At 45.0% G+C, this 18,074-nt stretch overlaps 2 protein-coding genes and 1 long non-coding RNA gene across 4 annotated transcripts in view; 1 reads left to right on the forward strand and 2 right to left on the reverse strand.

Moving 5' to 3' along the window:
* Window positions 1-14,078, reverse strand: part of LOC140418685 (uncharacterized) — a 207,869-nt gene extending 193,791 nt beyond the window's left edge. The window contains exon 1 of the transcript XR_011945234.1: window positions 13,730-14,078. The gene's annotated coding sequence lies outside the window, so the exon portion shown is untranslated. The remainder of the gene's footprint in view (window positions 1-13,729) is intronic.
* On the reverse strand, window positions 5,158-14,181 carry LOC140418676 (uncharacterized). The gene is made up of 2 exons (XM_072502225.1): window positions 14,122-14,181; window positions 5,158-12,654 (listed from the first exon to the last, which is right to left on the reverse strand). The coding sequence occupies exon 2, from the start codon at window positions 12,219-12,221 to the stop codon at window positions 10,815-10,817; it is 1,407 nt and encodes a 468-aa protein (XP_072358326.1). The 5' UTR covers window positions 12,222-12,654; window positions 14,122-14,181; the 3' UTR covers window positions 5,158-10,814.
* Window positions 14,007-18,026, forward strand: LOC140418692 (uncharacterized). Of its 2 annotated transcripts, none has more exons than XR_011945240.1 (2): window positions 14,007-15,462; window positions 15,746-18,026. It is a non-coding gene; the product is annotated as an uncharacterized lncRNA (long non-coding RNA). The 2 variants fall into 2 exon arrangements; XR_011945239.1 differs by having other exon boundaries at window positions 14,007-14,746.
* Window positions 18,027-18,074: the final 48 nt, after the last annotated feature.

The raw sequence follows: 18,074 nt of genomic DNA on the forward strand, positions 1-18,074 counted from the left end.
TCCCCCTCCCCTTCCCTATTCTTCGACTATGTCCCGCCTTTCCCCCCTCACCGGCGCCCACATTTCCCCAGTGTCCCCCCCCTTCCCTGTTTACTTCTCGATTCACTTTCACCATAACATTAACAAAAACAATAACAATAACAATTCCCTGCAGCATCAGTCCCTCAGTTCCAGTCCAGTTTCTCTTCATTGATGAAGGACCATGCTTCCTCCGCCGTCTCAAAATAATAGTGTCTCTCCTGATACGTGACCCATAGTCTTGCATGCTGCAGCATCCCAAACCTCACCTTCCTTTCGTGCAAAACCTCTTTGGCTCGGTTAAAGCTCGCCCTCCTTCTCGCCACCTCTGCACTCGTCCTGGTATATCCTTACCACAGCATTCTCCCATCTGCTACTCCGCACCTTTTTAGCCCATCTCAGGACCTCTTCTCTGTCCTTAAGGTGGTAGAATCACACGATTATCGCCCTCGGTGGTTCTCGCGCTTTTGGTCTTCTCGCCGGGATCCGATTTGCCCATTCCACCTCCATGGGGCCCGCAGGGGCCTCAGCACCCATCAGTGAGCTCAGCATCTTACTTGCGTACGCTCCACAGTCCACTCCTTCCACGCCCTCAGGGAGACATAGTATCCTAAGGTTCTTCCTTCACGCTCCATTTTCAAGGGCCTCAATCCTGTCAGCACACTTTTTATGAAGTGCCTCGTGCGTCTGAGTCTTAACCGCCAGGCCCAGGACCTCGTCCTCAATACCTGATACCTTCTGCTCCATCACGCGAGGCTCAGTCTCCTGGGTCTTCAAAGTCTCTTTAAGCCCCTCAATTGCCTGTAACATCGGGGTCATTACCTCCTTCTTCAGCAGATCCACGCACCGTCTCACAACCTCGTCCTGCTCAGGCCCCCATGTCACCTGCGATCCCTCCGCCGCCATTTTGTTCCACTCCCTCTGACCTTCTGGTTGCAGATTCTTCGGGCTGCAGCCGCCGGTTTTTCCTCCGTCGTTCGGGGGGGGGGGGGGACTCCCTTCCCACGCACCTCCCACCGGGTTTTTCGGCCGGTAAAGTCCCCGTTGGGGCTCTTAAAAGAGCCCGAAGGTCCGTCGGAGCTGGAGCTGCAGAAACGTGCGGCTAGCTCATCCTTGCCGCAACCGGAAGTATCAACATCAAACAATTTTACTCAGTATTTGTTGCATTACTCAAAACTTGATATTATTTGATATTTATGTCCTCATCTGAAATTGAGACTCTCTGAAATATACAACATTGAATTGCAAACATGACTGACAAAGAAAATAAATCGAGTCACTGGGTAATATAAATTCTGTTGAGTTCATTTGAGATTGGCCACATCAGTTTTTAAACACAATCAAATATCTTCACAGGTAGGAGATTAAAGAATGATATGTTTATTATATTTGACCCTCTTTGTTCTGGGTAGGAAACATTCCGCAGCCTAAATCCAGTTCATGTATAAGAAAGGAGGGGTGACAGCAAATCCGCACTGAGCCTGGATTTCCTCATCTCCCTGAGTGGCTTTTCCTGTTTCTCTAACACAAAGCCAGATTTTCAAAAGGTGTTTTAGTTAAATCTCTGCTATTTCCTCTAATTCAGTTAGAGTATCATTTGTCTCTGTCTGTGTGAGCACACATTACCATTAGATATGTTTCAGATGGTGATTAAAAATGTTAATCTACATCCATAAATCCACTAAATTCTGTAATGGACTGAACAAACTGAGAATATCCGAACTGTGTCAAAATGCGATCATCTTTTTCTGATCTTTGCTTCTTCAATATTCACTACCTCCGCCTTCTCTGAATGAAGTTTGAGGCCGAGGAGGCCAAATATATATCTAATACATGGGATTCAGATGACATGCAGAAACAAACGCATGTTCTCCAAACTTCCCACAAACTAAGCAAGAAGTATTCAATGTTCCTGCCCAGTTTTGAATGGAGGACCTTTCGCGAGTTAGATGAAGTGAAAAAAAAACATGATAACCACTACACTACAGAAACAGGCAGCAGCGGAGCAGCCAATGGACCTGTGCTATGTTCAACTGCAGTGTCTTGCTGCAGCTTCTGATGGTTAGGCTGAGAGGCCATGTCATTTATTACTCTCCTCTACCTTCCCCACATGTTTATTTCCAGCAACTTATTTTCATTTCTTCCATCGATCTGTTTTTCCCCCACCATTGTCCCCCTTTCGACAATCTGCTCCCTGTTCCTAGTCTTCCTTTCACTCACTGCTTACTTTTATTCTGCCGTTCAGGTTCTAATCTCTTAACATGCCTCTATCAGTACTGTTCTTAGCCTTTATAACCCCCATTTACATTCCCCTTTTCTTTCTGTCCAAGTCATTCTCCACCTATCGCTGGCCCTCTATCCAGCCCCACATCTCCATGAACCCCTTGCCCCCTGTCCCATTCACCACCCACCCACAATAGTCTAAATCTGACCCTATTTCCAGTTCTCCAGCTTTGACAAAGAGTCACCCAGACCCGGAACGACAGCTGCCATCTCGCTCCACAGAGGCTGTCAGACCTGCTGAGATTGTCCAGTATTTTCTACTTTTGTTTCCGATTGAAGCATCCGCAGTAAGTTGCTTTTATGTTACAGCTAGACATGATAGAGACAGTTATTATGTTCATCTGCATCTGTAAAGACATTAAATTCTGTTTTGGTTGAACAAACTGCTAATATTGGAACTGTGTCAAAGCAGGAAAATCTTTATCATCTCACTGCTTCTTGAAAATGCAACACTTCAGACTTTGCTGAAGCAATTTTTGTGGCTGATGTAAGACCAAACCTCCTATTCCTCTCAAATACGAGATTCAGGTAATATTCAGGGACAAGCGGATGTTGTGGAAATTTTTCCTCAGACTAAATGAGAAGCATTTAATGCTTCTGCCAGTTTCAAACCGGGGACCTTTCACGTGTGAGGTGACTGTGATAACCCCTACTCTAAAGAGCTGGCAGCACAGGACCCAATGGACCTGTGCAACATTCAACTGCACAGTCTTGTTGCAGCTTTCAATGGGCAGCACATGTGGCTAGCACTGTGGCTTCACAGCGCCAGGGTCCCAGGTTCGATTCCCTGTTGAGTCACTGTTTGTGCGGAGTATGCACGTTTTCCCCGTGTCTGCGTGGGTTTCCTCCGGGTGCTCCGGTTTCCTCCCACAGTCCAAAGATGTGCAGGTTAGGTGGATTGGCCATGCTAAATTGCCCTTAATGTCCACAAAGGTGAGGGGTTATTGGGTTATAGGATAGGGTGGAAGTGAGGGTTTAAGAGGGTCGGTGCAGACTCGATGGGTCGAATGGCCTCCTTCTGCACTGTATGTTCCATGTTCTAATGGTTCAGCTGAGAGGCCGTGTCACTGATTACATGAAGACAACTGTTTCTTTAAAACAGACGTCTCAACTTGTAAGACCGTAAGATATAAAACTGATATTGAACTTTAGCATTTGTTCAGTAACTATCTAACGGAATAATGCTCTCTGTTCAATCATTAATGCATCATTCTTATCTTCCTACAGAAAATTTCCCCCAATTTTACTCAATATTTTGTTTCATTATTCAATGTTGAACCTCAGTATATTTATTTGTTATATATGACTTCATTTTGAATTGAATAGCCCGAGTCTTCACCCTGAATAACTCTGAAATATACACCATTGAATTGCAAACATGACTGACCAAGAAAAGAAAGCGTTTCACTGGGTAACAGAAATCCCATGAATCTTTGTTAAGTTTGACCACAGTCAGCGTTTGAACAAAGTCAAATATAGTTAAATGGAAGAGAATTGAGAATTATGAGTTGCTTATATTTGACCCCTCTGTGTTTTGGTGTGAAACGTTCTGCAGCCTAAATCCCGTTCATGTATAAGAAAGGAGGGCTGACAGCAAATCCGCACTGAGCCTGGATTTCCTCATCTCCCTGAGTGGATTTTCCTGTTTATCATTAAAGGCCGAATTTTTCAAAAATGTGGTTCAGTTAAATCTCTGTCATTTCCTCGAATTCAGTTACAGTATCGTTTGTGTCTGTCTATATGAGCATACATTACAAGTAGATATGTTTTGTACAATATTAAAATATTAATCTACATCTACAAAGCCATTAAATTCTTTTGTGAATTGAACAAACTGCCAAGATCCGCACTTTGTTTTTTCATGTATGGAACAATCTATTTGGACTGTACACAGAACAATACTTTTCACTGTACCTCGGTACACGTGACAACAAACCGATCCAATCAAAGAGACAGTTTCGTAGTAGTCTTCAGATTGAACAACGAGTCTTCTTAAAAATTATTCATTCATGGGAGGTGGGCGTCACTGGCTGGGCCAGCATTTACTGCTCATTCCAATGGGCCTTGAACTGCGTGTCTTGTGAGGCTATTTCAGAGGGCACATTCAAGTCAACCACAACATTGCTGTGGATCTGGAATCACGTGTAGGCCAGGCCACATAAGGAGAGCAGATTTCTTGAAGGACATTAGTGAGTTTTCACAACAATCAAGAGTGTTATCATTAGACTTTTAATTCAAGACTTTTAATCAATTTCAGCATCTGTCATAGGCAGATTCAATCCCAGATCCCCAGAGCATTAACCTGGGTCTCTGGATTATTCACCCAGTAACAATACCATTACTCCAATGCCGAGCCCACATATTCTTGACAGAATATGGTGTCTCATGTTGTGTTCTGTGATCTTGTCTTGCAATGATTCTACAGAACTGCTGGTGAATTAGCCAGAATGATGATTTATTAATGTACACGTGGTAAGGTAATGATCAGAATGCTATACAGACTAAGTTATCACAGAGTTACATTAGACTCTGTTGGAACTACCCTGCTGTGCGACTGGCCTCGTGTATGCCTGACAACCTTCTGCTGGTAGCCGGATGTCACTTGACTGATGCCTGACGCCAACTACTGGTGGGAGGTCACACTGCTGAGTACATGTAATATTATATACAGGCTTATCACCACATCTCATAACTTCTCAAATTTATCGAGTAATTTATTTTTTCAAACAAATTCTGATAGCTCTGCAGTTTCTGGAAACATTTTGGTTGATCGTGTTATTTTTTAAAATAAAGATCTAGTCTTTGCAATATAATTACCTAATACACCAATTCACTAATCATAATCAATAGTCACTATTGAATAAACTTGAATTTAATTATTGTTTTTTTGCGATGAAATCAATACATAGTTAATATAGAAAAAGTACAGAAGGCGAAATGGCTGCAGAAAGGCACATGTTAGAGGTATAAAAGGGCTTCCTTGACCTTATTACTAAGGCCAGTGAGTACACGATGAAAATAACAATTTACGGGCAGCAAAGCTGCGCAATGGTTAGCACTGCTGCCTCATGGCGCAGATGTTCTAGGTTCGCTCCTGACCCTGGGTCACTGCCGTGTGGAGTTTGCACATTCTTCCCATGGTTTTGTTGATTTCACCCCCACAACCCAAAGATGTGCAGGGTAGGTGGATTGGCCACGCTAAATTGTTCCTTAATGCGAAAAAATGAATTGGGTACTCTAAATTTTTTTTTACAATGAAAATAACAATTTTAAAACTAAATGTGATTACACATGCGTACTTACAGCTTCCTACATTACAGCAGTGAATATGTTTCAAAAGTACGCCATTGGCTTTAAAACACTTTAGGAGGTCCAGTGGTAGTGAGAGGTTTTATAGAAATGTACATTTGTTCTAATTGTCTGCAAATGAGGATATATTACACTTGGTGTCCTCACCAATTTATTGATAAAGTCTTAATTTTATGCAATAACCACGTCAATGACACCATTTTGAATACTCTGTGAACCTCCAGATACACCATATACACAATTATTTGTTGTAAAACACAGCGAGTTGTTGTGATTTGGAATGTACTGTCTATAAATGGTGCTGGAATCTCATTGGACTGTAACGTCCAAAATAGCCGAACTCTGGGATTAAATGGGTCGCTGTACAAAGAGCTGGCACGGGAAAAATGGGCCAAATAGACTCCTCTGTGCTCTAGCAGCCTTGTGTACATGTTAAGGGAGTGGTAACAACCTGGAACCTACTGCCTATGAGGTAGGAGATGCAGAGATGACGGAAGGATTTCAATAGGAAATTAGACAGGCACTGAGAGAAATAAACCCACAGGGATTCGGGGAAAGAACGGGGCAATGGACAGACTGGCTTCCTCCACAGGGAGCCGACAGGGTCCCAAAGGGCTGAATGGCCCCATTCCCCACCCTCCAGATGCTGTGATCTCAGGAGAGAAATTCAGCTGCTCCAGTCACTCCAACTAACTGGAGTCCCTCATCTCTGGTGTCATTCTTGTAAATGTCCTCGACACCGTCTCTAAGAACTTCACATCTTTCCTAAAGTGTGGAGCCCATATATAGGGTTCCATTCCAGAGGGATAGAATTGAAAAGTATGGAGGAGATGTTCAACTTGTTTAAAACGATGGTTCAACTACACTGGGAGCACTGTCAACATTGATGATCCCCATTTAGAAAAAGGAAATAGAGGCACTGGATACGGTGCAACAGATTCATAATATACAGAACTGAGAGCATTTAACACTCAGGAAAGGCTGGGGCTGCTTTTTTCTGGAAAAGAGAAGACTGATGGGTGACCTGATGGAATCTTTAAGATTATGAAGGGATTCAATAATCCAATAGGTATTTCAACAGAAACCTCTTTACCCAGTGAGTGGTGAGAATGAGGAACTCACGACCACAGCGAGTGGTTGAAATGAACAGCATGAATCCATTGTGAAGCTAGATACATACATGAGGGAGAAAGGAATAGAAGGAGATGCTGATTGGGGGGGGTGGGGGGGTGGGGGGGGGTGGAGGATCATGTGGAGTATAAATACTGACACAGACCATGGCTAACCTCAGCCGGTATGGGAATTTAACCTGTGCCGTTGGTGTCACTCAGCACGAACCAGCCATCCAGCCAAGTGAGCAAACCGATCCCCGTCTAAATCTGTAATAATTCCATAAATATTAGTGATTGCCTGTCTCCCACCATACTATTTAATGTAGTTTCCCAGTGCATCTCAGACAACTTGCCCCTCATACCCTAATCATTTTCTTCTGTGAGAAGCACCAAGATAAATTAAACAAAAGAACCATGTAACCAGAACAGCCCATCTTCATGGCAATGTGGCATGATTTTGGGGGTTTCCAAACAGAAATGGTAATGAAACATCTTATAACCTCCAAACATCTTTTCAATCTTTGATCCTTGTGAAATGTGAAACCAGATATTTGCAAGAAGGCTCAGAGAGAATCAGACCATTGGAGACGAAGCCATGAGACCAGCCAGTCCAGCAGAAAGAAACCCTCTGACCATCCCTATTGACCAACAGAATGAACAAAATGCAGTCCTGGATGTAATTGAGAACACAAATAATAACAGCAGAATCCAATCCCTGTAATCAGCTGTGAAATCGTTGGTGTCTCAGGAAGTGCGATGAATTACAAAACCCCTTCGCACATTGAGAGCAGGTGAACGGCCTCTCCCCAGTATGAACTCCCTGGTGTGACTGCAGACGGCATAACAGAGTGAATCGCGCAAATATAGGTAAACATCTTTGAGTTATGTGGGTGACACCCACGCAGACACTTGGAGAACGTGTCTCCACATGGACAGTGACCTGGGGTCAGGATTGAACACTGGTCCTCAGCTCTGTGAGACTGCAGTGCTAACCACTGCATCACCTAACGATTTAGACGAAGGAACAAAATGCAACATCTCCAAATTTGCAGATGACACAAGTTGCTTGGGTGGTTGAGCTGTGAGGAGGTTGCAGAGATCCTTCAGTGTGATTTGCACAAGTTGAGTGAGTGGGCAAATGAATGGCAGAATCAGTATAATTTGGAGAAATGCGAGGTTATCCAGTTTGGTAGCAAAACGAGAAGGCAGGCTACTATCTGAATTGTCATAAATTAGGAGAGGGCAATGTGCAACGACACCTGGGTATCCTGGTACACCAGTCACTGAAGGAAAGCGTGCAGCTACAGCAGGCGGTAAAGAAGGCAAATCATGTGCGAGCCTTCATTGCGAGCGGATTATCTTGCTGTCATTATACAGGGCCTTGGCGAGGCCATACCTTTAATATTGTGTGCAGTTTTGGTCTCCTTATCTTGAGGAAGGATGTTCTTGCTCTCGAGGAAGTGCAGAGCAGGTTTACCAGACTGATTCCTGGGTTGGTGGGGCTGATGTATGAGAGATTGAATCAGTTACCATTGTATTCGCTGGAGTTTAGAAGAATGGGGGAATCTCATAAAAACCTATAATATTCTAACAGGACTTGACAGGGTAGATGCAGGAAAGATTTTCCCGATGGTGGGAGTGTACAGAACCAGAGGGCGCAGTCTGAGGATACGGGGTAGACCATTTAGGCAGAGATGAGTAATTTCTTCATCAGAGAGTGGTGAGCCTGTGGAATTTGTTACCACGGGAAATAGTTGAGGCCAATACATTGTATGTTTTCAGGAAACAGTTAGATATAGCACTTAGAGCGAAGGGAATCAAAGGATATGGAGGGGAAATCGGGATTAAGCTATTAAGTTGGATGATAAGCCATGATCATAACGAATGGCAGAGCAGGCGCGAAGGGCCAAATGGTCTCTTCCTGCTCCTATTTTCTATGTTTCTATGTAATCCCTTCCCACACTAAGAGCAGGTGAATGGCTTCTCCCCAGTGTGAACTCGCTGGTGTGTCTGCAGGATAAGCTGGCACCCCTGATGATGGAGATATTTGAGGAGGCGATAGGGAAGGGGGTGATACCACAAACCTTGGGGCAGGCATCGGTTTCCCTGTTGCTTCAAAAGATAAGGATCCGACGGAGTGTGGGTTGTTTAGGCCCATATCACTTTTAAATGTGAACGCAAAGGTATTAGCCAAGGTACTGGCAGGTGATAGGTGAATATCAGACGGGGTTTGTGTGAGGGAGGCAGCTCTTTTCAAACGTTAAGAGGGTATTGAACGTGGTAATGGCACCAGCGGAAGGGAAGGAAACAGAGGTGGTTGTGGCATTGAACGCCGAGAAAGCGTTTGACCGAGTAGAATGGGGACACTTGATAGCAGTTCTGGAGCGGTTTGGGATTGGTCCCCGATTTGTGGACTGGGTAAAGCTACTGTATAAGGAGCCGGGGCCAGTGTCTGCACAAAAAACATCAGCTCGAGATACTTTTCTCTCCACCGTGGGACTAGGCAGGGATGTCCTATGTTTTCTCCTGCTGTTTGCACTCGCGATTGAGCCGTTGGCCATCGCAAAACCACCGTTGGCCATTGCGTTAAGAGGTTTGGGGGTATGGAAAGGGATATTGCACATTAACCTGAAGAGAATCTTGAACAAGGACTCCCAAGTCCCTTTGTGCTTGTGATTTCCTCAGCATTTCCCCATTTAGAAAATAGTCTATGCCTCTATTTCTCCTTCCAAAGTGCATAACCTCACACTTTTCCACATTGTATTCCATCTGCCACTTCTTTGCCCACTCTCCTAGCCTTGTTCAGCATTGTTTCTTTTTCTAATCACTTTAAATGAATGCCCTCTGTTTATAATCTTGCCCTAACTATGATTTGCCAGATCAAACATCGATTGCAGATCCTTAGTTTTAATGTGGTCAAGTGCCTTTCCATTTGAGAACTGTTCAATAAAGTTATTCGAATTATTTGTAGCTAGGGCAGCACGTGGAGCAGTGGTTAGCACTGGGACTACAGCGCTGAGGACCCGGGTTTGAATCCCGGCCCTGGGTCACTGTCGGTGTTGAGTTTGCACATTCTCCGCATGTCTGCATGGGTTTCACCCCCACAACCCAAAGAAGTGCAGGTTAGCTGGATGGGCCAGGCTAAATTGCCCCTTAATTGGAAAAAAAACAATAATAATTGGGTATTCAGAATTTTTTTTTCTTTGTAAAAAAGGATTATTTGAAGCTTCCCCACCAATCAGCTTTTTCCATTTTCCTGAAGTGACTTTATTTTTATCAGGAGTTAACTGAAGTGTGTTCCTAACCCCTCATTATCTAAATTTCCATTCACCACTTTTCTGTCCACCTGACCCAGTCCATGGTTTTCTCCCTCATCGTCTAAAACACATCAGCAACTTTTGTGTAATCCTGGTGCATACATTTAAGTCTAAATCATTGATATGTACCGGAAACTGTGGAGCCCCACTGGAAACAGACGTCCAGGCATCATTCAGTCCCGGATGTGACTAACAGCAGCAACAACAGCTGAATCCAAACCCCGCTGTTGCCTGTGAACTTGCTGATGTCTGTGCAGGTTGTTTGACTGAGTGAATCTCCTTCCACACACGGAACAGTTAAACAGCCTCTCCCCAGTGCCACTCCCTCATGTGGGCGACACAGTAGCACAGTGGTTAGCACTGTTGCCTCACAGCTCCAGGGTCCCAGGTTTGATTCCCGGCTTGGGTCACTGTCTGTGCAGAGTCTGCGCGTTGCCCCAGTGTCTGCGTGGGTTTCCTCCGGGTGCTCCGGTTTCCTCCCACAGTCCAAAGATGTGCAGATTAGGTGGATTGGCAATGCTAAATTACCCTCAGTGTCCAAAAAGGTGAGGTGGGGTTATGGGTTAGGTTGGAGGTATGGGCTTAAGTAAGGTGCTCTTTGCAAGGGCCGGTGCACTCGATGGGCCGAATGCCCTCCTTCTGCACTGTAAATGCTATGATTCTGTTTCAGTGTGAACTCGCTGGTGTTTCCGCAGACTTCATTTTCTTTTAAATCTCTTTTTACAGTCAGAACAGTTAAAAGGTCTCTGATCAGTGTGAACAAGTTGGTGTCTCGTCAGGTGGGATGATCGAGTGAATTTCTTGTCACACATGGGTCAAGTGTACGGTCTCTGTCCAGTGTGAACTCGCTGGTGTTGCAGAAGCTGGGATGAACATGTGAATCTCTTCTCACACACTGAGCAGATGAATGGCCTCTTTCCCCAGTGTGAGTGCGTTGGTGTTTCAGCAAATTGCTTTTCCTTTTAAAGCTCTTCTCACAGTCAGAACATTTAAAAGGTCTCTGATCAGTATGAAGGAGTTGGTGGCTCAGGAGGAATGATAATCGAGTGAATCCCTCCCCACACACGGAGCAGGTGAACGGCCTCTCCCCAGTGTGAGTGCGTTGATGTGTCAGTAAATCATTTCTGCTTTTAAAGCTCTTCTCACAGTCAGCACATTTAAAATGTCTCTGATCAGTATGAACAAGTTGGTGTCTCAGGAGGTGGAATGATCGAGTGAATCCCTTCCCACACACGGAGCAGGTGAATGGCCTCTCCCCAGTATGTGTGCGTTGATGTGTCAGTAAATCATTTCTGCTTTTAAAGCTCTTCTCACAGTCAGCACATTTAAAAGGTCTCTGGTCAGAGTGAACCTGATGGTGAGCACGGAGATTTGACGAAGCATTAAATCCCTTCCCACATTCCAAACAGGTGAATGGCCTCTCCCCAGTGTGAGTGTGTTGATGTATCAGTAAATCCTTTCTGCTTTTAAAGCTCTTTCCGCAGTCAGCACATTTAAAAGGTCTCTGGTCAGAGTGAACCTGATGGTGAGCCCGGAGGTTTGACGAAGCATTAAATCCCTTCCCACATTCCAAACAGGTGAATGGCCTCTCCCCGGTGTGAGTGCGTTGATGTAACAGTAAATTATTTCTGCTTTTAAAGCTCTTCTCACAGTCAGCACATTTAAACGGTCTCTGATCAGTGTGAACAAGTTGGTGTGTCAGGAGGTTTGATGACCGAGTGAATCCCTTCCCACACACCGAGCAGTTGAACGGCCTCTCCCCAGTGTGAGTGCGTTGATGTACCAGTAAATCCTTTCTGCTTTTAAAGCTCTTTCCACAGTCAGCACATTTAAAAGGTCTCTGATCAGTATGAACAAGTTGGTGTGTCAGGAGGTGGGATGACAGAGTGAATCCCTTCCCACACACGGAGCAGGCGAATCGCCTCTCCCCATTGTGAGTGTGTTGATGTGTCAGTAAATCCTTTCTGCGTTTAAAGCTCTTTCCACAGTCAGCACATTTAAACGGTCTCTGATCAGTATGAACAAGTTGGTGTGTCAGGAGGTATGATGACCGAGTGAATCCCTTCCCACACACAGAGCAGGTAAACGGCCTTTCCCCAGTGTGAATACGTTGATGAGTTTCCAATTCAGACGGGTAATTGAATCCCATCGCACAGTCCCCACATTTCCACGGTTTCTCCATGGTTATCGACAAGTTATCAGGTGTAAGTGGGATGCAGATTTGAAGTCACTATCAGATCAGCCGTGATGTTATTAAATGGCGGAACAGGCTCACGGGGCTGAATGTCCTTTTGCTGCTTCTTGATTCCTTTGGTGCGAATGTCCTTATGTCTCTCCAACTTGGATCATCAGTTGAAGCCGGAGTACGGTGTCTCCCTGATGGAAATGCTGCAATTTAATTTCATCCTGTGTGATTGGTTAAAGCTCAGTTCCAGCTACCTGTGGAAAATTACTTAGATGTCTGTGTCTCGGTGCTTTTCCAATCACAGTGATTTTTGAAATATTTTCCAAAAGACAAAACAGACAAACATTTTTCCTTCCACGTTGAAAGGCCGATCCTGATGTATCAAGTGACTCTGTCAGATCTCAACATGATGTTTGCATCTGCAAATATTCTGTAAAAGGAGATTACATTCAATTCCTGTGAATATATAAGACACAAGCAGGCCATTTTGTCACAGATTCTGCTGCTGTCCATACTCGGCACACATCTCCGACTGTCCCACCTATCACATCTCAGCCTTTCAGCTGATTTTCGATTCCATTTTCTCTCATGTGCTTGTCCCGTTTCCTTTTGAAAACATCTCAGCACTTTCCTCAACTCCTTTGCATGGTAATGAGTTGCGCATTCTGAAAATAATTAAATAATTTTGTCTGTATTGTCCCCTTGGATTTATTCATAACTATCTTGTATTTATGACTTGTTGTTTATTGATGGTCACTATTTCACATCGCCCCTCTCCATTTAATCTTTCCTGAGAGCTGTAATATCTCATGTTACAAAAGTCATCACTGCCAATGCAGTATAGAATTTGCAAAGAGCCAAACCTTTCTGTTGGGTTCAGTTTGTGTGCAAATTCTCCAATTCTAACCCCCTGTAAAAGGAGTTTACAAAAACCATCACTGTCAGTCCAGGATAGAAATTCTGAACAGGCAATTCTAGTTTCTCTGGAACATTTTTTTCTCTCTTGTTCCCCCAAAGCTGGAAATCCCGGTCCCACACACTCTCCCTCCTCCCTTGGCTTAAATCCAAACCCATCTCACCATCAGCACTCCCATTTCTTTCCTCCACTCCCAGTTTTCTCCCTCCCTCTCCTCTGCCTGGGTGCAGTTCTCCAGCTCCTGTCTGCAGACTGACAATAAAATCAATGGATCTTATTGAGGATTTGGGGCCTCCAGCGGGTGTTTGTGAATCCTCCCCGCCCACCTGCCAGGGTTTCCTTCCTTGCCAGAGACCAGAGTCCTCATTGATTTGAATGCAAGTGTAAGCTCTTATTTATTATCCTCCCTCCCCCATCCTCTGATGTGAACCATCCTCCAGTGTCTGAAGCAGGATGGTGCCCGTTAACCTGGGCCTGTTCCTAGGAGGGAGGGAGAAGCCCCGCAGCTGCAAACCAGGGAGCTGACAATGACAGCTCCTTCACATGAGGAGGGAGCAGCGCTCCGAAAGCTAGTGACATCGAAACAAACCTGTTGGACTTTAACCTGGTGTTGTAAGACTCTGTGCTCACCCCAGTCCAACGCCGGCATCTCCACATAATGATTGGGAAGGGTTTGCTCCAGCTCACAATGCCCGGGAACTGATTGAAAGCGGGTTCGGACCAATAGGAAGAGGAGGCGGGTCTGGGTGACCGATCAAGAGCTTCTAGTCCTCCAGCTAATCAGAGTGAATGGGAGGCGGAGCAAAGCCGGGGCTCTCTTCGCCCACCCGGGCCTGTCTCAGGGAAAAGCCCGAGCAACGTTCACCGGTTGAACTGCCGGATCCGAGCTTCGTGTTTGGAGTGTGGGGCCTACACGGAGTGGTTATGAGGTCTCCCGACCCACCCACCGGCCTCCGGCCTCATTCCTCCCGCAGGACTCACCGCCCGGGATTTGACCGGCTGAAAAATTCCACCGCTCGCATGAATCCTGAGCTGTGATCAGCACTACGCATGCTCTAGACCACGTGGGCGACCGGGCTCAGCCCCGCCCCTCATTCACTCCGAATGGTTGGAGGGCCCGCTGCAACCACTCGGTCCTCCAGGCCTACCCCTCTCTTCCTATTGGTCCAGAGCTGCCGTCAATCACTCCCTGGGCATTGTGAGCTGGAGCATGCGCAGTGTCGATGCTGGACTTGGCCGGGAGGTTTCACTGCAACCCGGTGGAGGTTCCAAACCCCAATAAGAAGTTTCCGGGCCCGGGTTTGCATCGAGCGGGGGGACAGCTGCAGCCTGCTCCTGGTGACAGGCCTGAGTTAACGGCCGCCGTCTTTATAGAGGCTGCAAACCCGCAGGGGGCAAAACATCAGAGATAGAGTTTGTTGTGAAACCAATGGGATGTAAAACAGGAGGTCAGGGTTACAGTCAACAACAACAACTTCTATTTATATAACACCTTTAACATCATAAACCATCCCAGTCAACCTCACAGGAACATTATAAAACAAAGTGAGACACCCAGACACAAAAGGAGATATTAGGGCAGGTGACCAAAAACTTGGTCAAAGAGGTGAGTTTTAAAGAGAGTCTTAAAGGAGGTGAGTGAGGTGGAAACGGGGAGGTTTCGGGAGAGAATTCAGTGCTTGGGGCCGAGGGAACTTAAAACCATGGCGGAGTTATTGGAATCGGGGGTGTGCAAGAGTCCAGGATCAGAGCTGTGCAGATATCTCAGGGGGTTGTGGGGCTGGAGGAGATGACAGACACAGGGAGAGACGAGGCCATGGAGGGGTTTGAAAACAAGGGTGAGAATTGACTGGGAGTGAATGCAAGTCTCGGAGCACAGGGATCATAGGGGAAAGGAACTTGCTGTGAATTAAGACATGGGTAGCAGACTTTTGGATCGCTTGAAGTTTCCAGAGGCAGAATGTGGGAGAGCAGCCAGGTGTGTAATGGAATTGTCGAATGAGGTCAGAAGCTCATTGTATCAGTATGAAACCAAGTTTACAAAGAGACTGGCTAAGTCTCAGACTGTTGCCAGGGAGAGGGGTAGAGTCGGTATGTCAGGAATGGAGGTTGGAGCAGGGACCGAACAGTGGATTCAGTCTTCTCCATATTTGATTGAAGTTATTTAGTCAGCAGGAAGAGAATCAGAATTGGCCTGAGTTTGATATCCGGTATAACTTACTTCGAGAGGGAGAGGAAGAACGAAGGAAACCCTGGAAGATTTGGAGAAACAACCTTCGTGATTGCTCATCAAATCTCCACACAGTCAGTTCTGGACACAAGGTTCATATCTGTTATTCTGTCTGCTCAGTCAGGGTCATTCAGATTAATGTCTGTCACAAGTCATGAATGAAGTGACTTTTTAACTTTGGTAAAAGGATACAGAAATAATGATCTAATACTTTATTTGGATTTCAGCCCCAGGGAGGAGGGAGAGTGTGTGGGACGGGGATTTACAGCTTTGGGGACAGAAGAGAGAAAAGAAATGTTCCGCAGAAACTGGAATTGTCTGTTCTGAAATTCTATCCCGTACTGACAGTGTGCCCTTTGTAAACTCCTTTTCCAGGGCACGAGGGAGGATTTTCAGACAGGAAACACAAACCAAATATCACATTAAGATCCGACAGTGTCACTCGGTTGGTGTGGACCGGAATATCCTCAGACTATAAACTGGAATGAAAAATGTTTGTTCTGTTTGTGGGAAAATATTTCAAACAGCAGTGTGACTGGAAAAGCACCGAGACACACACGCCTCTGAGTGAGTGTGTTCCAGTGAACTGACTGTGGAAAGAGCTTTAACCAGTTACAGCCTGAAAAAACACCACACTATTCACTAAGGGGAGAAACCATACACGTGTTCTGTGTGAGGACCAAGCTTCACTTGATTGTCTAAAGAGGAAACGGACAAAGACACTGACTCCATGGAGACACCATGGAAACCCTGGGGTATGATTTTCGCTTGGGGGGGTTTCCAAAATGCGAGTGGATCCGTGTTCATATCCCGGACGAGCTCTGCAAAGCACTTGAATGGGGAGGTGATGGTGTAGTGGTATTGTCACTGGATGAGTAATCCTGAGACCCAGCACAGTTCTCGGAGAATGCAGGTTCAAACCCCACCACGGCAAATGCTTCATTATGACTTGTATTTGAATTTGAATCCAATAAACCAGGGTTAGCACAGTTGTTTCACAGCTCCACTGTCCCAGGTTCGATTCCCAGCTTGTGTCACTGTCTGTGCGGAGTCTGCACGTTCTCCTCGTGTCTGCGTGGGTTTACTCCGGGTGCTCTGGTTTTCTCCCACAGTCCAAAGATGTGCAGGTTTGGTGGAGTGGCCATGCTAAATTGCTCTTCGTGGCCAAAAGGGTTAAGTGGGGTGCCAGGGTTATGGGGATAGGGTGGAGGTGTGGGCTTGAGAAGGGTGCTCTTTCCAAAGGCCAGTGCAGACTTGATGTGCCGAATGGTCTGTTCTGCACTGTAAATTCTATGATTGTGGAAGTTAGATTTTGAACAGTTTAGTAAGAATTGGGTCAAAGGAGCATAGGGTATGCTTCCTGGTGCACCGTTTTGACCTGTGAAGACTTAATTACTTGCAAAGACTCGCATTCAAAGTACGATTTTGCATCATTGAATTCTTCTACATATAGGACATAGAACAGACAGTGCAGAAGGAGGCCATTCGGTTCATCGAGTCTGATTAGAAATTGGCAGAAGCATTAAATGCTTCTAATTTATGATGTGGAGATGTCGGTGTTGGGCTGGGATGGGCACAGTAAGAAGTTAAAGTCCAACAGGTTTGTTCAGAATCACTGGCTTTCGGAGCACCTTTTGCACGTTAGGTGAATGTGATAACTTCTACGCTACAGAAACAGCTGGCAGCACAGGACCCAATGGCCCTGTGCAACATTCAACTGCACAGTCTTGCTGCAGCTTTCAATGGTTCAGCTGAGGGGCCAGGTCACTTATTATATGAAGACAGCTGTTCCTTTAAAACAGATGTCTCAACTTGTAAGGCCAGAAGATATAGAACTTATATTAAACTTCAGCATTTGTTCAGTAAAATCTAACGGAATAATGCTCTCTGTTCAATCATTAATGCATCATTCTTATCTTCCTACAGAAGATTTCCACCAATTTTACTCAATATTTGTCTCATTATTCAATGTTGAACCTCAGTATATTTATTTGTTATATATGACTTCATTTTGAATTGAATAGCTCTCAAGTCTTCACCCTGAATAACTCTGAAATATACACCATTGAATTAAATTGCAAACATGACTGACCAAGAAAAGAAAGCGTTTCACTGGGTAATACAAATCCCATGAATCTTTGTTCAGTTTGACCTCAGACAGCTTTTGAACAAAGTCAAATATAATTAAATGGAAGAGAATTGAGAATTAGGTGTTGCTTATATTTGACCCCTCTGTGTTTTGCTGTGAAACATTCTGCAGCCTCAATCCCGTTCATGTACAAGAAAGGAGGGGTGACAGCAAATCCGCACTGAGCCTGGATTTCCTCATCTCCGTGAGTGGCTTTTCCTGTTTCTCTGTCATTAAGGCCGAATTGTTCAAAAAGATGGTTCAGTTAAATCTCTGCTATTTCCTCGAATTCAGTTACAGTATCGTTTGTGTCTGTCTATATGAGCAACATTACCATTAGGTATGTTTTGGATGGTGATTAAAATATTAATCTGTGCCTACAAAGCCATTAAATTATTTTGTGAACTGAGCAAACTGCCAAGATCCGCACTTTGTTTTTTCATGTATGGAACGATCTGTCTGGACTGTACACAGAACAATACTTTTCACTGTACCTCGGTACACGTGACAATAAATCAAATCCAATCAGAGAGTTTCTTACTCGTCTTCAAATTGAAAAGTCTTCTTAAAAATTAT

This window comes from Scyliorhinus torazame, chromosome 5 (assembly GCF_047496885.1).
Source record: "Scyliorhinus torazame isolate Kashiwa2021f chromosome 5, sScyTor2.1, whole genome shotgun sequence".
NCBI lineage: Eukaryota > Metazoa > Chordata > Chondrichthyes > Carcharhiniformes > Scyliorhinidae > Scyliorhinus > Scyliorhinus torazame.

Excerpts from the sequence above, each read along its gene's own strand:
- LOC140418676 (XM_072502225.1), bottom strand. The coding sequence starts at position 12,221 with ATGGAGAAACCGTGGAAATGTGGGGACTGTGCGATGGGATTCAATTAC.